Consider the following 24,252-nt stretch of genomic DNA (forward strand, 5'->3'; position numbering starts at 1 on the left):
GCCTTGTTTGCTGTGTGTCTGTATAGTCTCTTCTTATAAGGACACTAATCACTGGATTTAGGGCCCACCGTAAATCCAGGATGATCTCACCTCGACATCCTTAACTGATCACATTTGCAGACTCTTTTTCCAAATAAGGTCACATTCTGACATTCTGGGTGAACATGAATTTTGGGGGCACACTATTCATCCTGCTATACTAGGTAAATAATAGTTTATCTTTTTTACACAGTAAGGTTTTTAAAAAAACTCTAATTCAAATTTAGCTCGGTAAAATTAGAATAATTCTTCTGAGGAAAACTTTAAAAAATAAATCTTTAATCTTCAAAAGAAACTAAATTAAACTAACAAAATATAATCAAATCCCTAGAATTGAGTCCTCCCTTTATTGACTAAAACTGATGGAAGTAAATAACAAAAATACCTTTTGACAGAAACAAAGCATGATAGATTGGTGCTACATTATTTATAATGTATTACTTACAAAAATAACTTCAGCTTTCTTCTCATGACGACAATTCAATAAATCCTCTCCTAGAAGTCAGGAGCCTTAACACTTCACGATTTTTTTTTTTTAAGATTTTTTCCTTTTTCTCCCCAAAGCCCTCCAGTACATAGTTATATATATTTTCTTTTAGTTGTGGGTCCTTCTAGTTGTGGCATGTGGGACACCACCTCAGCATGGCCTGATGAGCGGCGCCATGTCCACACCCAAGATCTGAACTGGTGAAACCCTGGGCCACCAAAGCAAAGCACGCCAACTTAACCACTCAGCCACGGGGCCGGCCACAACACTTCTGATTTTCACTAAGAAAAACTTGCTCTTTAATCCCTAAGCCATAATTTTTTTAAACATTTAAAATCAATTTTTAAAAAATTTGGAAGATAAAACTTTACAAACATCTTCAAAATGTACAGTGAAATTTGTTACGTGGTTAAGAATCAACTACTTGAAATAGCATAAGATGAAAATGTACCTACAAATAATTTCAAGTCCTAATTGATAAATATTATAATTATTTAACATTCAGGTAATTTTATAAATGAATTACCAAATTACAAGACAATGTTGGTAGACTGTACATTTTCCAAACTATAAGAACATATCCCACTTCATATGTTTAACACCCAGGGGAAATTTTTTCTATACTAATGAAAACTAATTTTACTATAAATTTTAGGGATTCTTTCTAATGTACCGAGATTCCATATGAAAAAGCAGAAATTATTTTTGTTTTTTATATAAAAAAGTATGAACCGAATGTAGACATCTGATGTTAGACAATTCCTTTGGCAGAAAACATTTAATTATAAACAGGCCTTAAAATAAATACAATCCATAAGATCATGGAAAAGAAACAAAAATAACAACCTTGCATTTCTTATTAACACCAAAAATATCTCAGTAAACAGATTTAATAACATTTTTATACTATCGACAACCTGCAACACAAAATTCATTACAGTATGGCAAAAATAAAATTATTTTTAAGTTAAGAGGGAGAAGAAACTTCTGGATGTATAAAATTTCACTGATAAATGTCAATATACACTATTTATACACGTGGCGCATGTTATATAATTCCAAAACTACATTAGGTGAACTTAACTTGCTGATCCCAATTTAGTGGGTGTGCAGTATTTATACTATTTCAGAGACTTATGCAGAATTAGGCTTTTATAATTCAGATCACAATTATACATGAAAATGTACACAAACATTAAAATAAATGTTTATTAAATATTGCTTGAGAGAAAAGAATGTAAGATTTTCCATATATAGCAAACAAGAGCAGTTTGCAATGTATTTTGTTTTGTTTTCTTAAGGAACAGAAGATTTGTTTCCAAAAAAGTAAGGTGCCATTTTAGATTTTTTTTCGTACGCATATAATTGAATTTACATAGAAGGAAAATACAAGATGAAAAACAGAACATAAGACATTAAAGGTTATTACTTTCTATTTACTTGTCTCTGAAATAAAACAACGGCAGAAACTGGGCTTTCAAATACTGTTTGTTTTCCCCTTTAAACGCAGACCAAGTAATATGTAGACTATTTTTTTGTAGGACAGTTTCTTTGAAAAAGGAATATACTTGTAATCAAATTTCTGTAAATAGATAAATGACAAAAATTTCCAGATCACTGTCTTCAAATGGATTTTCAGTAGAAAGATTAAGGGCTTTCTTTAAAAAACAATATAGAAATCTGGTTTCCATGAAAGTATCTTTTTAAAAACTACACTTATGGCCATTTTTTCCCCAGTCTGAATATCATGTATCTGTAAGCATATGAATTTGCATTTTCTATTTTGTGTCATCTAAAAATTTGTTAGATGATGCAGCACTGTGCAAATTTTTAGGAGAGAAAACAATCTCTATTGGTTTACTACCTAATTCCTACAGTATGTGGACTCTATTAGCACTATAAACTAATTTAAAATGTAGGCTTCAGAAAACTGCCCTGATAGTTCCCTATCAATCCATTGCCTACTATTATTACACAAGCTCAGAATTACTTCTGAAAGGAATGGCCAAATTTTTCAACAGCCTAGCATAGCAGTGGTACTTGAATCACCTCTTTAAAGAAACAACACATCAACAAAGACACTTATCACCCATGCTTGGTATACATCACATCAAATTATTAGGAATGTCTCATGGCTCAAATTCACATATTATCCCTACAGAGCAAACGCAGCATCTCTGCACACCACACTGCAGGAAGGGAAACAAATGGACCATATCATTAGAAAATGGCCAAAGTCACTTGAAAAGGTCTTTAGTGGCAATTCTAAATACCAGGGACCCTTGTAGGAAAAGAAATGTCTTTCTCCAGGGAATGGAAATGTCTTGTGGGGCATTCCTTAGCCCACTGTTGGTGTGACTGGGGGACTAGCTAAATGCTTTCTCACACATCTGCATTTTCATGGTCCTCAATATTAGTAGCAGAAAACATTTTTGTTCCTTCCAAATTGCTCCTGCTTCTGTAGACAATTATATGCTAATTATTACTCAAGATAACACTGAGAACAAAACTGACAGTACTGCAAACACAACTGCAATTTAAGGAGCCAAAAGGAAATATGTTGGCAAGCTAAATGCTTACACAAAAAATGTTCGCCTTTTAAAATAACGGTGTGTGGGAAACTCTGAAAAAAATATGCAGACGAAAAATATTTAAAGGTTTTAGTGCTCTCCCAATTATGACGTTTCAGGGGCAAACACTCATTTCTGTAAAGTAACATTTTAACACTCCTATCTCATGCTGTTTAGTGTCATAAGGCTACTTATAGGGTGTCCAGATTTGTGTAGAGAGATTTAAAAGTAAGACAAAACTAACTGGAAGCAACTGGAAGCTGCCTCTAATCAACAGTTTGACTTCAAACAAATTGGACTGAAAAAATCATTTAATGGCCTAGTAGATTAAGATACGTTTTTGTGCTTTATTATTCATGGTCCTTTCAAGAGGAGGAAAAAAAATTTTTTTTTTAATATTTCCAGATATTTAGAATCACAAGGGTCAAGTAATACACTTATGAAAGATTTCAAGAAAATGCTTGGTTTGTTTCTAAAGAAGAGGCTGCTGATGGTAATTTGTTTGCTGCTGTGCAACTGAATGAGCTGGAACTGTCACGGGAAAGCCTGCCAGTTGCGGCAAATTGGAAGTAGTGTTCTGGTAAGATGACATATCCACAGACATCCCCATCTGCTGTGTGTAAGCAGCTGTACCAGTGGCTGATTGAAGGTTAGAGTTCTGGTTCATATAAGTAGGATTGGAAACAGTGTCTTGTCCAGTGCTACAAACAAAATTAAAAAAATATATATTTACTTGCATTATCTAGTTATGGTCAGAGATCAATCATCATGAGAAAATAAAAATGCCTTTTCCATTCTGATTATGATTTAATCACTGCAGCTATCCAATGCTGTTACTGTTAACTTTTACATTTGGTAAGAAGTACTCAAAAGAAACAAAATATAAGATTATAAGGTCTATTTAACTTTGTTTTCTCCAACATCTCTCACCGAAAACATTTAAAAATCTGTTGAGGAGACGCAGACTGTGTCTGACAGTGGTATCCTTGGCCGGCCGCAATGAGAAGGGAACCCCAGCCCAAGTACATCTTCAGCCCCTATTTTCCCTTCCCCATCTCTCAATCCAGCACAGAGGAGACCACCTCTTCTCCACACACTTTCCTTACACTTTCCTTTGGTAGGGGCACTTTCAAAGCTGCCTGATAGTCAGCTTAACTTGAATCCCTATGTAAAAATAATAAAGGTAGGGAGAAGAGTGTAATGCACATAGGACCCTGAATCTACCCTCAAGATAGCCCTGGCCTATAGTTTACTTATATAATACCATACAGAAAAAAAACCCAAAGTTAAAAAATCACACCTAATCGCAGGACTGCTGTGTTTTCTTGTAATTACTATAGCACGCATTTCTCTTAAAAGATATATAATTTTAAATTACACCAAATACACTGCTTACAATAGGAGGATTAATGTCTACACTACTCCAGTTTTGTCTCTGTAATTCCTAATGTCACCTAGAATAACAAAATTTTACATTTTAATTGAACACCAATATGCACAGTTTTAATTTTCAGGTAATATCTAAAATTTATACTCATGGAATTTAAGAGTGGGAAGAGACCTTAGAGATCACCTACACAAGAGTATATTGAATGAACATTTTGTGTAGTTAAGCAAAGTTAATAGAAGGCAAGAATTAAACATGATTTTCAGAAAAGAGATGTTAGTATAAAAAATTAGACTACAAATTCCACGGCTCATGCAGACTTCTTTGTAAGAGTCAAACTAACAACACCTTTCCGATTTTTTGCTGTGCATGCAGACAAGTATGTCTGGGACCACTCTGCTGATTATAGCAGAGTGCCACATATATCATGGGCTTGGTCTCTGTAAGGAGCAATTCGCTTTATTTTGTTGCAGGGACCCAGTTTATAAGCAGGTCTGGGCAACCAACCCAGTCTAGGTAGCAAAGCACCATTCTGACTTCATGGGATTATCAATGGGTAGTTCTGTAACTTCTTCTCAATAGTAAAAGATGGCACAATTACTACAAAGAGAAGGTCTGTTTATTCTTATTCTGAAAGTCTGCGAAAATTAATGTATATAATTACAGAATTAACGCAGCTCCTACACTTACCTTAAATACGGAGTTTGAGCAGGCTGTGTTGTCACTGAGGAATTCACATTTGGAGGCAGAGATCGCAGTGGCCCAATCTGATCTGGTCCTAGGCTGTAGCTTTGGGCAACAGTGACTTGGTGAATGCCTTGACCCATATAATTTCCGCCATGTGACTGAACTGGGTATGTCTATTAACCAAAGAGAAAAGGTTGACTCTCTGATCTCCCAAACATCAGCCTAACAACATATTTAAAACTTTAAAAGTCTTAAATGAAATAAAATGTTACAGTTCTTTGGGGAGCAATCTGGTTCCACCAATCTATCCACCCCAGCATATAAAATGGAGAGCTTCCAAATCACAGCGCCAAATCTATGGAAACTAACAATTTACTCAGTTGTTCTTTTACTGTGCAGGGAGTTGAAAGGAAGGCGGCGGTGTATTTTTAAGTAGTGGGTTGGAATCCGTCAGGTTGCCCATTACTCAGTAACATGTCTTGCTGCAGAGCCGCAGAAAACGATATACTCCCTGAAGGGCAGCCCATCATCACCTCAAGTCACCATCAGAATGATGACCTTCTTCACTCCCATCCCGGGACAACTTACTCAACTCCTTCCGAAGAATGAAACTTAGGAGAATAAGTTGAAGAATAAATAGTATCAAGACAGAGTGGAGGCCCTCTCTGGCAATATCTCCCTTACTTCCTACCTTTAGGACAGATAACACAAAAGTAAAGAAGGACTGTGGGTAAAGAAAAAGATGTATCCTAAAGAAACAGCAAAATGGTCTAAGTCTCTGGATATTTATATGAGCCCTACTTAATTTTCAGGGAAACATTTCCTTACGGACAGGATCTACCATCTGCCTACCAAATAGAGCATTCAAAACAATGCACTTGTTTAAAAAATATCATATAGTAACTATCATGGCTCTTGTTTTAAACTAAGCTATTTTAAAAAGCAAAGACCAGTGACGTGAAAATTTAGAATGCTAGAAATGCCAAGTCAACTACATTAAGTGCAACCATATCAGCTCCTTAGCAGACATGTAACAACCCAGTGACAATAGGCTGAGACTTTGGGAAAGGACCTCTTCTGAAGTTTAGGGTTCTTGAGTGGCCTTTACAGATACAAGTAATGGTGTGTTACTCCAACTTCTTCTAGTATGGATTTGTTTTTCAAATTAGAATAGGAACTTTGAATATTTCAAATGCTATTATGCATGAATAGTGTAGATGGAAGTTAGGTGAAGAATCAAACTGATAGCTAACGTTTTAAAGAAATAAGTTGTACTTAGCAAAACATTGTAAATAGTATACAACACAAAAACCTGACATAGGAATGACAAATAACCCTTTAGAGACACACAAAGAAGCAAATATAACATACAGTTCTATCATACAATGGTACAGACATTTCTACTTTGTTTCATTTTCACAGCAGCAGCAAAATAACTCTTTGAAAACAAAAGCAACATTGAATAAACTCCTGCTGTCTTTTGCACCTAGAAATCCTTTCTACCCTCATATGTAATAACTCTTTCAGCATTTTCAAAAGTTGGGGCATGGCATATTTGATAAATGCATCTTGTCTGATGTGACAGTTACTATAGTAACCATTCTTTTTTTACTTAACTATTATGTTGTGTCAAGTCATCTAGACCAGGCACCCACATTCTAGCTTTTCTCCTTGGTGTCTCCTTCACACACTCCTTTAAATACCAGTTTTCATAAATTAACATAAATTTTGTTCATCTAAGCTCATTCTGAATTCAATTGCTAACTGGCTGAAATTTGAAAAAAGTTTCAGGATACTGGATACTGATAAATCTAAGTCACTTCAGCTGTGAAGCACAGAGAAGGTATAAAGTCCTGGGAAAAGATGCTGTTCATGAATGGCTTATGGAACCTGCACCTATAGGCCTGCATAATATCCTTGTCACACATGAATTTTTAACAATTTAAGTCATGCATCTAAGAAAAGAAAATATAAAGCATGATCTGAGAACAAAAGAAGTTCACTATCTAAGCCTTTTAATAATCATGTAAGTCAGAGAAATCTTGACAGAAATTTAAAAAATGTTAAGTCTTGCTTGTTGAGCAAGAACAGCATCAGTACCTCATCTGGTGTCAGGCACTGTCCTAAATTGAAGTATTAATACTTTATTTTTTTTTTTCTGCTTTTTTTCTCCCCGAATCCCCCCATTACATAGTTGCATATTTTTAGTCTGGGTCCTTCTAGTTGTGCCATGTGGGATGCCGCCTTAGCATGGCCTGATGAGTGGTGCCATGTCCACACCCAGGATATGAACCCGTGAAACCCCGGGCCCCCAAAGCAGAGCACATGAACTTAACCACTCGGCCACCGCGGCCAGCTCCATTATACTTCATTCTTATAAAAAGGCTTTATATTTACACAAAGGATTTATGCTTTAAATTTACAAAAGCATATGAGGAACCAGATCTCCCCTCATGTATTTAATGTTCTCTTCATTCATGTTAAAAAGTGAACTAAAATGTATTTGTGAAATACCAGTATCTAATTTGTCCTGGTGAAAACTAATTGTTTAGCCAATATTTTTTTGATTATCAAAAATGAGTTTCATTATTTTATTCATGGATCATAGAAATTTTATTACTATGCTTTAAAACATTTTTTTTAATTTAAAACTTTTCATTTTGAAAAACGTTCTCAAAAAACATGCTCACCTGCATTGGAACCCCAGCTGATGAAGGTGGGTAATGTGCGGGAGGATGAAGCTTTGAATAGACTGAATATACTGGAGCTTCATTGACCAATTTGTTATATAGTTCCAGAGCTTCCATGACTTTTACATTCAATTCAGACAACTCTGAATGCTTCCTGATATAGAAGGAAAGCATTTTAATATTCTTCAAAGTTAGCAACATAAATTATTTTTAAAATTTCTATTCATATCATAAAAGGTTCTTTACATATAATAATATTCACAAAGAGAAACAGGAGGAGGAATTATTTAATTCTTTGAATAACTAGGCTGATATGACTTCATAATATTAGGGAAAGTCCTTTCCATAGCTCATAAAATGCAATCAATTCACAATTTTGGTGTTAGGAGAATTTTGTTTCACATGTTATAGGTTTCTGTTGAAAACTCAATTACAAAAAACAATAATTTCTCAATTTAGGAGACTTAATTAAAAATCTTAGTAGAAGAAAGTACTCAGGGAAGTCCCAGAGCCTGGTATGAAGTATAATATGAGTGAAAGAAAAACACATTCACAAACAAAATCACACACATTTTCACTTGCTTATTCATGAAAGGATCAACTAAAAATAAAACTTAAAAATTATCCTTGAAAATGCAAATGAAAACAATGTATATATAAACCAGTCTCTACTGCTCTTTGTTTGTTGGTTTCTTTTGAAAAAGTGAGTGAAACCAGATACCTTATTGTATAATAACAAATACAAATAAGAGCATTTTCAAATTTGCCCAAGGAACTACAGAGTAAATCCTTCTGACTTGGTACAATTTTGTCTGTTCCCCTGGGAGTAATAAAGAACTCCCTTTGCAACTGACAAGTTCATAAAAGTTAAGTGGCCACTTTCTCTGGCCTAAAGCACCCAGAAGCCTGTTTATTAAATGTAGCTCTTTTTATATACACACAAAGAGGCTGAAGAGACAAGAGGCAGAGGCAGGCAACCAGATACAAGGCTACCAAATAAATGACCTGGACTGAGTCTGATCAAGACTTGTCACCTTTTCTCTATTAGATTCTGTTCTGTCTGAAACAAACAAATGTGCTGTTTCCTTTCTTGCATGTGTCACTGTATAAAGGTCAAATTATTTTCAGAAATATCAGTTGTAAACTACACAGGAAGCTGTAGAAATTAGTGTCCACGCTAACAAATACGTGACTAAGAATTAGCCATAGGCATTTGGTCCACATAACCCAGTAGACTAATGAAATACCAGGAGAACACAGAAGGGCAGATGAGTCTGTTTGAAATCACCTTCAAAGATTTCAGACATAACTCCAAAGCAATAACAAATTTTTACCGAACTGTGACCAACACTATACTAGGACAAAGAAAATTAAGCAGAAGTTGTCTCACTCTCCTTCAAAGAGACCACAATCTACTGTATCAGGGAGACAAGGCTACAAACACAAAAAACAGCAAATAATGTAAAACAGTATATAATTGAATGCAAAATTATGAAATAGGTGGGGAACAGAAAAGTTGAGAGGAGATTCATTTGGGTGGTGGTAGCATGAAAGGGCTTTATGGAGAAGCTGAGACTTAAGATGGCACCTGAGTAAGGATGGATAGGCCAAGCCAAAAAGGAAGACTAAGTCAGCTCAGTGGGACAGGATAAATTAAGGCAGGCAAAAGGAATGAGAAGGGTACACAAGGCAAGAATGAAAAGGGCAATTTGATCAAGGTGGTAGAAAATGATTTTCGAAGGGCAGGAGGAAATAAGATTAGAGCAGTATGGAACATAGTTAAGTTCAGACTATGGATTGCCCTTCAATAAATCTATCTAAACTTTGAGTCAATTTACATGTTTACCCGATATGATTTCTTAGTGTGATAAATGCTACAAAATTTCATTCTGTACAATGACAGCAAGAAATGAAATTTAAAATTTAATTTTCTGACAGTAAAGTTGTTTTTCTTATTAGAAAAAACAAACTGATGATGATCCATTCAAAAGGAGAAATGATATCTTATTCATCTCTGAATGTTCAACAAGGGTAAATAGTCAACAAAAACTTGTTGAAGAACAGCAAGCATTTTCCAGAACAGGAGCTGCATCTGCAGTCGGTGGCCGTGGGACAGAAAATGCCAGCTGGTCTATTTAGAAACTGAAATTGAAGAGAGAACTGGTTAACAGGTGAGCTCTTACTCTAACTCATATCAGAAATGGTCATTCTGATTTTTAATTGTTCTAGACCTTTTCTTTTGAAGATCTTTTTATCAACAAAAACAAGATTATACCATATCTTCTGCTTTTTTCACTATATAGTATGACATCTTTCCATGTCAATAGATATTTATCATTGACAATGCTTTATGTTGTAGAATGTGTGGATGTATAACTTTTTTAAAACCAATCTCACACTGAAAGACATTTTAGTTACTTCCAATTTTGCTGTTATAAAAAATACTGTGAAGAACACTCTGAGACCTAAATCTTTAGGTACACTTCTATGCATTTAGTATGGGCCTGAAATTGCTAGGTTAAAGAATATGGACTATTTTTAGGCTCCAGAAAGATTTATAATAATTGGACTCCTTGTCATACCTCAGGTAATATTGACCATTCTCCTTTTCAATCTTTCCCAGTTTGATTATTCACTGACCATCAACATCCCTGCACTGAAAGCCAATGTAAGAGATGTATAAGTAGACATTTAATGCTTTCTCCAAAATAAGAACATTAAAATGTGATGAAACCATCACCATCATTTCATTAACTGTGACAGGGATTTATTTTTCATTTCTGTAGAAAATACAAAGAATTTATAAAAAATGCCCCATAGAACCAAGATTCTAATCTTCAATGACGAGGAAAAAATCTTGCTGCTACTACCCTTCTCTGGTAATGGCAGGTAAGAAGCAAAGTAGTTCCTGTTCTTTTTGTGCTGTTTCACACAGTGGGTCAACAAAGAGAATCTAGAAAGGCGTGATGATGCAACACTAAAGCCTTATCTCTTGTCTTCCATTCACCATGGCTTCTCTCTCTGACTTCAGATAAAAAGCTCTGAGGAATAAGAGAACGGGGCAAAACTAAGTTAAAAGCTCAAACCCCTGAGAGTCTATGCTTCAGTGCTGATACTATTTCTAAGGAAGAGTAAGAATAGGTGGGATACTGAAATTAAAAGGACTACAGAAACACAAGGAAGAAAAACGAGAAAAGATGGTTATGTGCGTTGGATTTAGCTTCACAAATACAAGGGAAATTTCATTTGAAAGCTTTACAAATGCTTCTCATCACATAGCAAAAAAATGCTTGCCTAAGATCCCTATTTTCATTTTGTGCTCTATTCAACTTTATTCTTCATTACTCATTATCCCTCAATTCCAGCCCAAGTAAGACAAAGACTGGCACCATGAGAGCAAGAGTCTCCGATTTTATGTACACTATCTTGCCACGAAAAAAAAATTGCTACCAAAATAAAAAGTACCATTTTGCTATTAGTTTGTAAGAGTTCTGGAAACTGAGAAACAATCTCAACAGATTCAACAGTTCCACAAAAACTCCCTAGTTTAAAGTTCGCCAAAAAGAAGTAAACATAAAGAAACTATCCTTGTGATTCCCTGCATGAAGAATCTCACCTATCAATCTCTTCAAGTTTTTCATCTATCATTGGACCCATCTGTTGGCAGATATCTGTAAAGATAAAAATATTTTAAAACCTGGAAACTTAAACCAGTTTAAGTCAATTTCAACAATTTTCAACAATAGAGCACCAATGTGCAACACCATGCATAATACAAAGAGAATTAAGTTTGTTACAGAAAAGATTATAAAAGACCTAATTTTAACGCTATTCAGCACCAATACTAATATCATGTGACCAAAAGCAAAGGTGAAATCAAAACAGAAATCTCATGTTTTCTGGAAGTACTGGGTTTATAGACTGTGAAATCTGGAGTTATCTCAACATCTTAAAAATACCTAGAAAACTACTATTAGCTGAATAAAATGAACTTGAGTCACAGGGTATAAAGTATGTAATTACGTACACATTAGATATGAACATTTTTCACTTAAGCCATTTCAAAATTAAACATTTTGTGTATTTCCAAATGTAAACACTGATACAATGAATAGCACGATATTCTATATTCATTGCCAGACTTTCTTCTATAAAAAGACTTAAGATTTATCCATTTATCACAGAGACTTCCTCCCCAAGGATTATGAAAAGAGGCATAAAAACATTTGTTTCAATTGTCTCAGATTTCTTGGAGAGTAAAAAGACACATCAATATGCATCATATGACTATTATGAAGTTAACAGATCATGGATAATTCTGACCTTTAAAATCATAATAAAAGAGAATTAAAAGAGGAATGAAAATTTCTAACATTTTGACTCAATTAATTTAATATGCTGTTATTTCTAATTCTGTCCTTTTTTGGACTGCAAATCTCTTCAGCCAATTTCATCAGTAGTGGACTTCCTTTTGAACAGGATAGGCAGGTTTATAACAACACCTTTCAAGCAAGACGTTTACTACTTTACTAGTAAGTCTGTTTCCCACCAGAGACTTCTATCTCTAGAAGCAAACACGAGGTAGAAGAAATTTAAGACATTATAAAAAGCTAAAATATTAAATGACAGTAAAGTAATCCCTAATATTCACTAAGTACCTTCTAAGTCCAAGAGGTCTTGGGAGTCTGGTTTTGAATCTGTTGGATCTATACTCTGGAGTACCTGCAGGGCTCTATCCATCTTATCCTACAAAAGTAACAGGACACTTAAAAAACTCAAGAGTTTTAATTTCAATGAATATAAAAATTACCCTTTCCAAGCATTCTCAAGGATAACACATTTTAAAAGTCTTGATAGTTTAATTATTAACAAAAGAAGGACTCTACCTCATCTATATAAACAGGCTCAGGCTCTGATTTCTTAATTTCTTCCTCCTCATCATCAATTACATTCAATTTGTCCAGAGCTGCATGGAAACAAAGTAAACTTTAAGTTCCTCGGCATTTATTTTGGCATTTTAGTCATTAATTTATTCATAGACTGTGATTATCCATAAGGAAAAAAAAAGATACCCTTTAAATAGTCATCACATTTCATATGTTTGTTCATTCATACCACAAATATTTATTTAGTCCTTACTATGTGCCAGGCATTGTTCTAGGCACTGGAAGTACACCAGTGAATAAGATAGACAGGAATCCCTGCCATGATAGAACTTAGTCTAGTGGAACAAGTAAGCAACATTAATGGGAACTGTCCTTATAGGCATTTTCCAGAAAACTAAGTGCTACTACTAGAGTGAATCAATGTACAACAAACTAGAGTATTACCTAGTCAGCGAATTTCAGAGTTAAATCTATGAGCTCCTTCTACACACTTTCCCTGCTATAAAAAAATGTATTTCCTATATAAACAAAATATGGCAACACAAAACAAAAAAACACCTTTCATAAAGAGAAGGCAGAAAATAATTTACAAATATACCTATCCAGAAAACTATTTAAATGTCCACTGGAGTATTGCTATAATATTTTAACAAAGTAAATTGTGATAAAAATAAAATTACAATAAAAATTTATATAAACAAAGGATTTTTAAGTCCCAGCAGTTAGCCACCTATTTTAAATATTTGGCTAACTTTCAAATATGTCCTAAGGAGCAGAACTCAGCATAAGATGAGGATATACTGAAAACCTGGAATATTTTTTTACTGTTAAACCTACAGCTCACTCTCTCCAGCCAATGCTAAAGGCAAATCTCTATCAAGGATCCCCTGAGCGTGGTCTATCAAGTCGTTAAAAACAGTGTCTCCAATTTTCCTACCTACTTAGAGAGTCACACAAGAGGAATAAACAACAAAAATACTGGCAAAGTACTCAGTATTCAAAGGAGTATTCATCTCCCTCAACTTCATTTTAACTGAATGCCTCACTCTACCCACACAAAGATGATGTTACACACAATACATAGAACTTTCAATTTAAGGTTTTTTCTGGAGCTGGTAATGATTAGCACAGGTATGTCCTACAGTGAGTCACTCTAAGTACATTCTAAGGGCAGACTGGCTGACTTTAGAATCCTGGCTCTGTCGCCTAATAGCCACATAACCCCTCGGCCTCAGTTTCCTTATCTGTAAAATGGAGTAACAAAAGCACCTATCTCACAGACTTGTACAGATTAAAGGAAACAGTGCAAAGGACTTGGCACAAAACCTGATAAGTGAGTGCTCAAACACCCCTGAGCTGTTTTATTTCTAAGCATCAACATCATTAATATTATTATTAGCTGTTGTTACACTTGCTCCTCCTACCTCCCTGCCTGCAGAACAAATGGAAGCTTTCTCTGCACGGTTGACAGTAGCAGAGGGGAACTTTCTGTGGCTGCAAAACTGAGTGAAGTTCAGAAGATCTAAACTGGAAACTACTGTCTTGATTACATGACTTTATTATTGTCTCAAGTTCCCCGGCATCACATCAAGGTCAGGAAAAGTCTAAAACTTAAGCGTACTCCAAACCTGTGTAACCACACTCGGTGTCAACCAGCCCCCACTCCCACACCCCCACCTACCCCTACTTCAATACCGTGGGTCAGTGATGAATAAAACCAATAGTCTTTGTACAAACAGACACAAACTGCCTTGAAAACCATAATTAGGTTGATTTAAATGTTTACCTGTTCATCATAGGTTATTTTATGCCTTATATGTAACTATGTAAATTAACACTGAAAGGATTTAAAATACAATGATAAGGAAATGATTCTTGGAATTGACCTGGGATAAGTTAACCCCTTAATTTGGTAAGAAGTAGGTTAAACCATATTGCCTATAAATAAATGACTTAAAACAGGGAATTAACTGCCAGTCTACTTTATATTCAAAACTGAACCATAAAATTCAAGTGTAAAAAATTTTAATAGACTTAACCTTCTCTAAGATTTAACTTACCTGCCTCAGACTCTGTGTTTAAATTAGTTGTTACAAAATTAGATGGGAAGAGTCCTATTCCTCTGTGATTTTCTCCTTTCCACCAGTTGGCATCACTGAAAATACAGTATAAAAACATCATTTGTTCCTCTACATTTTAGTACATTAGTATCAAGAGGAACTAAAATTAAAATTCAACTTGGCCTATTTTGAAAACACTAGTTCACATCCTACTACATTTAAAAGTAGTTCTTCTTAAATTTAATAAAAGATATAGAAAGGCACAAATAAAACAAACATACATATGCCCATACTTAAATTTAGAACCAGTTAACCACTGGTCATATTTGATTCTGGGCTTTAAAAAAAATAAGACATAGATAACACTGAAGTCTCCTTTAGCAACAATCCCTAGTCCCCACCCCACGTCCGTCCTCCCACACTACCACCTTAAAGCTGGCAGGTAGCCCTCCTGCAAGTGTATTTTTTATTCATTCACACATATCTATAGCCAACTCATAGATACAGATGTTAATCTTTACAGACCTTTTTAATTTTATGTTAACATTTTCAGATCTTCTTTATCCCTTTTAACTTAAAGATCCATCACATGAATGTGGTATATTTGATTTATCCATCCCCATACAGATGAACATTTAGGTTATGTCTAGTCTTTCATCAGTAAAAAGATTGGGGTAATGCTCATTCTAGATACTAGGTCACACATGCCATAATTCTCTTGGCTTATTCACAGACACGAACTTGCTGGGCCACGGGATATAAGCATTTTCCACTTAATATTGCCAAATGTTCCCTAAGGTCGTCATGGCGATTCACCATCCTCCTTCCCTCAGCACTAAGTGGGAATGTCATTTTCCCTTACACATGTTAACTGTCCAAGCAACACTTGGTACCAGACAGGAGAGAAATCATATCTCACTGCTGTGTTCACTTGCACTTCCCTAGCATCCACACATCTTTGCTGGCCATTCGGATTGTCTCTTCTGTGAACTGCTCATTCATGTCTTCTGTCCATTTTTCTTTTTCCACTGGGTCATTTGTCTTTTTTCACAGATCTATAGGATTTCTGTACATATTCTGGATAGCAGTCATTTGTCTGAATTATGCAAACACCTTCTCTCAAACTGTCACTTGTCTTTTAACATATGTTTATGGTTTCTTTTATGGCATGGTGTTTTTTGTTCCATGTAATCAAATTCAGTAATCTTTTATGGTTTACACTTAAAAAAAAACTTTATCCTTGAACTCCTAAATCTAATTTCCTAGATGCTTGTTTAAGAGTTTTAGGTTTCCTTTTTTATCCCTCTCTCATGTTTAGGTCTTTAAATCATTTGGAATGAAATTTTATGTACTGTGTTAAACTGAATCAAATTTTATCTGTACTGTATAAAGAGTCATTCATCCCAGCCAAATTTATTGAATAGTACTTTATTTTTTCTACTGATTTATAATATCCTATCTTTCAAACAGCAAGCTGCTATCTGTTCATGAGTCTATTTCTGAATTCCATTCTACTGCAATTGTCTATATGTTTATTTACTACACCTTATTAATATGCCTTGATACTTACTCGGCAGGAAAGTACCCTCTCTCTGTTATTGTAAACTTTCACATTTCTGTTAAAAATAAAATTTTTTCTTTAATGTTTAATTTTTTTTTGAGGAAGATTAGCCATAACTGCTGCCAATCCTCCTCTTTTTGTTGAGGAAGACTGGCCCTGAGCTAACATCATGCCCATCTTCCTCTACTTTATATGTGGGACGCCTACGACAGCATGGTGTGCCAAGCAGTGCCATGTCCGCACCTGGGATCCGAACTGGCAAACCCTGGGCTGCCGAAGCGGAACACGCGCACTTAACCACTGCGTCACCAGGCCAGCCCCCAAAATAAAATGTTTTTAAGTTCTCTCAAAAAAAAGTCCTTTTTGGATTTTAACTGAAAGTGCCCTGAATTTATGCATTAATATGGGGAAAATTAATTAAATCTTTACAATATTAAGGTTTCTTCACCATGAACATTCTCCATTTATATATACATAAATAAATATATATATTTATATTCCTTTATATCTTTCAAATAATTTTATAATTTTCTCCATAAAGTCCAGAACCATATCTTTGTTAGGTTTATTTATTCCTAGATCATTTATAATTTTTGTTACTACTGAGAATGGCCTTTTTTTCCTATTATATTTTCTAAGGATTTGTGATTAAAGCATACCACTGATTCTTGTATGTTGAGCTTGTATCCAACAACTCTGATGAACTCTTACCAGTTTGTCCATTGATTCTCTTGAACTTTCTATACAATCATAGAATCTAGAAATGATAATTTTGTCTATTCCATTGCAAAAATTTGACCTATTAAGCAGGCATTCTTAAAGAAGAAATTTCAGGATGAATTAACTTCCATGATTCTGAAACATCATTTTATTTAAAAAGTACCACAAAGATATGAAAGGACTATATATCACCCAAATTCTTAAAACCAGAAAATAATTGATGTATTGACAGTTCTAAGATATCATATCTGTTGATGTCTATATAGGATAAGAAATTCTTTCTCTTATACAAATGCTTAAACTGAACTTTCCATTTTAAAAAGGAAAGCTGAACTTAGAGAAATTTTTATACAAAACCAGAGAACTGAAACCTGTGAAATGGATGCATGGATTTTATTTGAATCTATCAACAACTTTTTTTTTTCCTGAGGAAGATTCACCCTGAACTAACATCTATGCCAATCTTCCTCTATTTTCTACGTGGGTCGCCACCACAGCATGGCAGCTGACAAGTGGTGTAGGTCTGCACCCAGAAACTGAACCTGGGCCACTGAAGTGGAGCACACTGAACTTAACCACTAGGCCACAGGGCCAGCCCCAACCTATCAACCATCTTATGTGCAGCCTTCCTTAGTGGTTCTACCAGTGTAGGATAATTTCCTTCCTGCAAACTCTTTGATGAAGCATAAAAATATGCAGAACAACCAAATGCAATGACAAAACCTGCTGACTCCTTCCCAGTGCTAATCCAGGTCTATATTCTCTCCACTGACAACCTGCTGATTCTATGGGAATGTTAACGGCAGAAAATATTGTTCAATTTTAAATTCCTAAGTTAAGGTAATTTGGCACTGTAATTTTACATAAACTGATAATTTGAAAAAAATTTAGATGGAGTATTTATATTTAGAGCTTTTTATATTAAGGAAGAGAATAAATCACAGCTGAGTGAAAAATGATGTAAGTGTAAGAGACATAAACTTTATCTTCAACGAACTGATTATTCAGCTAACATTTATGAAAGCCTACCAAGGAGGGGATAGTGACACGAGGCTGAGGACTTCAAGTTATCAAGAATTTTAAAATCTAGTGCAGTGTTTTTCAACCCTCCCCTACCAACTAAGAACATGGTACCCTGTTCTACCTTCTAGTATTCATTTTCTCCTTCCCCCTTCCTCCTAACCAGGCAAGTGCTGACCCTCTTTGGAATCCACTGGTCTAGCAGGAGAGAGATACATTAAGAAGTAATTACAACACAATATGAGACTGCAATCATTTGTGTTCAGGGAGTAATAGCAGCACAAAGAAGGAACTCCTAACTCTATTGGGAACTAAAGGCTGAGAAGGGTTCAAAGGCTTCCCAGAGGATGTAAAATCTGACATGGGTTTTGAAGGGTAAGTAGGCAGTCACCAGGAGGAAAAGGAAATTATGGCTGTGGAAATAAAAATGGCATTTGCCCTGCTGCCATTATGGACAAGCAAGAAAATAAAAGTACAAAGAAACAAAACACTTTGCACATGAGATAAACAAAGAACAAAGTTATCCTGTCTCATTTTGGATCTCAAAATAAATGAAAACCTAAGCCTCTCCTTCAAGCTACTGACTTCCTAACTAAAACAACTTATTTGCTGACTTTTGCAATGACAATGGCTGAAGATAAGAGATGCCCTTTATGGATATGATAATCATGAGAGAAAAGTGTTACTTCTACCACAAAGATACAAATAGTAAACGTGGAAACCTTAGTAATTTTGTGGGGGTCTTTTCCTTAAAATAACTGTTTTATTTCTTAATTTGGGGAGCCAATCCTTCTAAAGCCTGGACTCCTTTGCAAACCTTCTTTGCAAGTAAAGTTCCTTTTCTTTTCTAAATGTGTTTGCCTCTTTTGACAGGGCTTTCCAGGCAGACAGAACCAAATGTACAATGCCACAGAGGTCTAATCACAACATGACATTTTTGGCACTGCAGGAATTCCAGCTGATTATCTGAAATAGTACATACAGAACAAATAAGGAGTGGTGAGATAAAGCTGAAAATGTAGAAAGTGAGAAGCTTTTTTGGTATACTATTAATAAAAAATGTGTATCTTTTCTATCAGCTCACTGTTTCTTAAATTGAAGTCCAAGAACAATATATTTTCAAGGCACTTCAAGTTCTATATAAGCAATTTTTAATTTTGTCCTTTCATTTCCACAGCAATATAGACACAATGAATATAGTCATATTCTGGATCATCTAGATGATGCCCTTTCAACGTAAGACTGCCATTTAACTTTAGTACCCAAATTTGCATTTCTGTTTAACATCTTGCCAGTGATAACCAATCACCCAGAATGACATCTAACCTATACATGTTGATGAGCATGACTATGGCAATTGTAAGACTGGGGTGTCCTATCATCAAAATGACAGCAATCAACCTACAGATTGCATCATATTCATGTTGAATTCTCTTAACAGTTACAAATAAAAATGTTCTCTTTTGCAGTGATAAGTCTCAACTGAAAATAGTTTCATATGAGTGTAAGTTATTTAATGAATTTGTGCTTTAATTAGAGATCAGTGAAAAAGACATGTGCAGCACAATAACAAAACCCTCTACTCGCTGCAAGCCTGCAGAATGTAATAGGTATAGAATGCCACATGAACACTAAGTGACATCAAGGGACACAGTATGCACGAGGGATCCACAACAGTTACAAAAGGGAAAGTCAGAAGAGAAATGAGTTATCATAGCATAGGGTAGTACAGACCTGCTGAAGATAAGTGAAGTTCCTGTGCCATTGATCAGTACTCTATTTACCTTGTGAGCAGCAACGTATTTTAGAAAATTTTCTTATTACATAAAAGCAACGCTCAAAATTTGAATCTTAGAGAAAAAACTACTCATTTTGTAGTTTTGTTTCTATTTTATAAATGTGTATAATTTTATAGTTGTATAAGAGTATCAGAAGTGCAAACCTAGGTGCTTTTGTAAATATTCTAACCGAAACTACACCCAGAAGCCTGACATTTCAGACTGGCAATGTTCAGAGCCCAGACTACCTCTTCACCTTAACATCTATTTATTCTCCTTCAGGAATCACGTGCTCCGCTCAAAATGATTAAACAAAAACCAAAATAACACAAACTTTTAAAGAAAAAACATTATTTTTCTAAGTGAACACAGTATTATCTTGACTGCCTAACAGATCTTCCTTTTCCTATTCTCAATTTCTTGCAAAAGTTTTCCTGTCCTGTCAAAATCAATCAAAGTTCACCTGAAATGGACCCCCTGAATAAGCCTTCTTTCCCAGATCCTTGCACCAGGTGCAATTCGCTCTCTTCTGGACCTCAACATTACCTCTTTTATGGAATTCACAATCTGCATTCCATACAATTACCTGCATAGTAATTTTAGCTCCTTTACTTTATTCTAGGTTTTATGAAGAGAGAACTGTCTTCATTTTTTATTAGAAACAGAAGTAGTACATAACATTTTCTCAGTAAAATTTACCACAGCAAAGTGAAACCATTTTCTGTATCTACCCATTAAAAATTATGCTAGACTAATGTATCCTTACTAAGTTAACAGTCATGCATCACTTAATGATGGGGATACGTTCTGAGAAATGGTCATTAGGCAGTTTCATTGGACGAACATCATAGAGTACACTTACACAAACCTAGATGGTATAGCCTACTACATACCACACCTAGGCCGTATGGTACTAATCTTATAGGACCACGGTCATATATGCATTCTGTCGTTGACTGAAATGTCATTATGTGTGCATGATCGTATCTATAATAGATACCAAATACATTTGCAATCTCTGTTCATAGCAACAAGCTGTCAGGTCTCACTCTTGTGAAATTTTATCAACTTTTTTAAAAAGCAAAGTAAAGAACAGAATTAAGCCCAATATAAATAGATCTATTCTTCATTACAAATTTAAATGATAGAGAAATTGTTAGGGAGAGTACAGTAGCAGATTAAGAATTGGGGAGGACCTGAGCATAGCTTTTGGTTGCTTTGATCAAAGGTAACATAGCTATATTTCTTCCTAAAGTTTTTTTGCCAGTAATTTTGGTATACACAACTCCCAACATAACTTCATTCAGATGGCTGAATATTTATGTTTCCCGATTGTGATAATCAACATTAATTAATACATCTTTTATTCAAGATATAAAGAATACTTTACTACCAAATTTAACAAAAGAATAAGCAACTCACATCATCTAGTCTAACTTACTTTTATTTTAGAAAACACAATTAAGATATGAAAAGGTTCTATGATGATTTAAATACACCAAAGTCAAAGAGCTGATATCCAGGATTCTAAATTAAGGGAATTATACTTCAAAATATTCCAGAAATAAAGATTTAAAACATACCTGTCATCCAAAACAATAATAATTTCACCATGTTTAAAGGTGAGTTCATTGTCCTCAACAGCTTCAAAATCATATAATGCTCTCACTTTCCTTGCAACTTTATTATTTAACTGAATATCTGCAGATGGATATAAGGATTTTGTTTCTGTGTGCTGCTGCTTTTGCTCTTGCAACGATAATTCAATAGCTGGTTTGAAAAATAAAATGTAAAAAACAAGATAGCTAGAATTTATTTTTTTTAAGTTTAAAAAATATTAGATAACATAGTATTTAATAAGAATAAATCAGGTGAATATTCTCTGCGTCCAGTTAAATGCTAAACAGTTAACTTTCTTGGTGAGGGGAGGGGGCAGGGCAGAAAATGATGACATTTTTTAAAATAAAGTTTTTGCTCATTCCTTATTATCACAGTCTCTCATATACAGCAGCTATTATTTTTATAGCAAACAGATTGTGACATTATAATATGGGTAGCTTTCCATATAGGACAAGCCGTGAACATATTTCTGTGCTTGACTCATAACTCTGGCATTAAAGAAAAGGTGAAATGTAATCTCTCCAAAGGTAGGATATTAAATACGTATTATTGACAGGGATTATGAATTAATCTATTATGTCAATTGTTTTCCCTTCTTTACAGACCCTAGCAATTTTTAGATTTGAGGTAAAATACTAAAAGTATATCCAGTTTCATTATAATTTTTATTTGAACAAATTGTTCTGGCAAGAATGTTTTAAGCAACACTAAATTACATGTGCTTGATCATTTACCTTTCGCTATGTCTTCATCTTCTTTGTTTTTGTTCGATGATGTACCATTCTTGGCAGTAGCTGTGACAGTCTGTAAATGTATGAGTAAAATGAACACAACTATCCTTTCAAAGAAAATACAAGCTCTATAATAACCCACACATGTAAACTAAAAAAAAATGATATAACTAATGAGTTTCATTTAAAAGTGAAGTTCTTTATGATAATTTTAAGTAGCTGTTTTCAAATACTAAAATAAAACATCAGAATTTTCAAGAAAACATTATAAAATCACAAAGGGCATGACCTGGCATCCATTTTGCATAAATCTTAGTATCTAAAACAGAACTTGGCATACAGAAATACTTAAATATGAATCTCTCCTGATGGCATTTCCTGATCTCAATTGTCCAAGGCCCTCATTCAGTGAGAGGCGCTATACTGCTGCAAGCATAGAGCTGCTCAAGAAGCGGCAACAAGAAGCCCTGATAACTACTGAAGAGAAGAGGAAGGAGGACAGAGCCAACAGGTCCAGTTTTAGGAATAAATGTTAAGCCCTCTTTACTACTCATTGTGTTGGAAGAGTAGTGGCTCTTAAGGCAGAACACAGGACTAAGGAAGGTCATGCTTAAATTCAAAGGCATGGAAAACAGATGTCCAGGATTCTGAACAACCAACCAGTTCTTTAACACAGATTTTTGAGAATGATATGTATAAAAGACAGAGGAGGAAAATGTTTGCTTTTTGTTACTTATAAGACTTTTATCCTAAAATTCTACCTTGAACCCTTGGGTCTAGTCAGCTGTAAAGATTCTTTTTGTCTCTTTCATTTCCAGTCTAAAATAAAAAAACAGATAGTACTCCCCTTAGTCTCTTTCCCTAGCCTACATCCTAATATTAATTGAGGGCAAAAGAGGCACTGAGAGCAAAACCCAAGATACAGTGTTTTTCTCCCACAGACCTAAATAAACAGCCCACTAGGTGACTCATTATCCGTCTCAACCCCGTCCTACTAAAGCTACCCCCTATCTCCCCAAATAAATGTCTGATCTTACAGTTTCACTCATCTTACATGTAAACCATTCACTCCAGGCATATTCACCCTTCAACAAACAGGTCTTGAGCTTTCTCAATTCCATGGATTTGTTCATGTCATTCCTCCCCAGATACGACCTCTTTGCTTCTCTTAGCTATTGAAATATATTCCAGTGAAAAATTCTACCTCTTCACCTTCTTCACCATCCCAGTCTGTAGTTAGCTCTCTCTCCTGCTATCTAGTCTTTGTACCCCTAATCTATATTTGTCACATATAATTTAGTTATTTTTCACATGTACAGAGCCACCCTCCAAATTTAAATTTCTTGAACAGAAGGGCTCTCTCAAACATCTATGCCTTTTGCATGACTCTCGACTTACAGTAGCATTAAACAGATTACTTAGGACTGACTCACTTCTCAAAGTTCTGATATGTAAAAGAAATCCAGGCAACATTTAGAATGTCTACTAAATATAAGGCGTTATGCTAGATAGGCACTTGGAGAGTGGAGGTGGGTAATGATGATTAAGACAGACCTTGCCCAGCTTTTACGTAAGAGACATACCTTCAAAACAGCATAAGGTCAACCATGGGTCTGAATCAATCTCTTACCTGAGCACCTGCTGGAGGAAAGGTAATTCCTTCTTCCTTCATAGACTTAATAGTTGCAGATATTAGACTAAACTGAGGGTCCTTCTGAAATTCTTCTGACCACTCCACCATTAAAGATTTCAGTTTTTCACAGACTTTAGGATGAGCCTTTTAAAGAAAAGGCAAAGGAAAAAAAAAAAACCTGTGGTTAAAGTAAGTAGTTGAATTATTTAACAAAGAGAATTACCATCAAAATTCTCTTTAACTACATGAACACCAACAAAAGTGCAGCAATCTCTAGCCTAGATGAGTACTTGATAAATGCTTATTTACATTTTAAGATATAGCTGTTTCTTGCAAAATTATCCTTTTTGAACATCAATTTCTAAGTCTTACTATGACAACAA

At 34.8% G+C, this 24,252-nt stretch overlaps 1 protein-coding gene across 3 annotated transcripts in view; it reads right to left on the minus strand.

Moving 5' to 3' along the window:
* Positions 1-1,285: 1,285 nt before the first annotated feature.
* The window catches only part of STAM2 (signal transducing adaptor molecule 2), a 42,937-nt gene continuing 19,970 nt past the window's right edge, over positions 1,286-24,252 (minus strand). For 2 of the 3 annotated variants that reach the window (XM_070579763.1, XM_070579764.1), the window contains 10 exons: positions 23,867-24,013; positions 22,240-22,309; positions 21,469-21,655; positions 14,807-14,901; positions 12,747-12,826; positions 12,519-12,606; positions 11,477-11,531; positions 7,861-8,014; positions 5,174-5,343; positions 1,286-3,797 (listed from right to left, as the gene is read on the minus strand). In XM_070579763.1, coding sequence (XP_070435864.1) covers positions 3,569-3,797; positions 5,174-5,343; positions 7,861-8,014; positions 11,477-11,531; positions 12,519-12,606; positions 12,747-12,826; positions 14,807-14,901; positions 21,469-21,655; positions 22,240-22,309; positions 23,867-24,013 — 1,275 coding nt within the window. In that variant the 3' untranslated portion in view covers positions 1,286-3,568. Of the gene's footprint in view, positions 3,798-4,026; positions 5,344-7,860; positions 8,015-11,476; positions 11,532-12,518; positions 12,607-12,746; positions 12,827-14,806; positions 14,902-21,468; positions 21,656-22,239; positions 22,310-23,866; positions 24,014-24,252 lie in introns of all 3 variants that reach the window. The other variant, XR_011528355.1, reaches the window with a different exon arrangement.

This window comes from Equus przewalskii, chromosome 17 (assembly GCF_037783145.1).
Source record: "Equus przewalskii isolate Varuska chromosome 17, EquPr2, whole genome shotgun sequence".
NCBI classification, from domain to species: domain Eukaryota; kingdom Metazoa; phylum Chordata; class Mammalia; order Perissodactyla; family Equidae; genus Equus; species Equus przewalskii.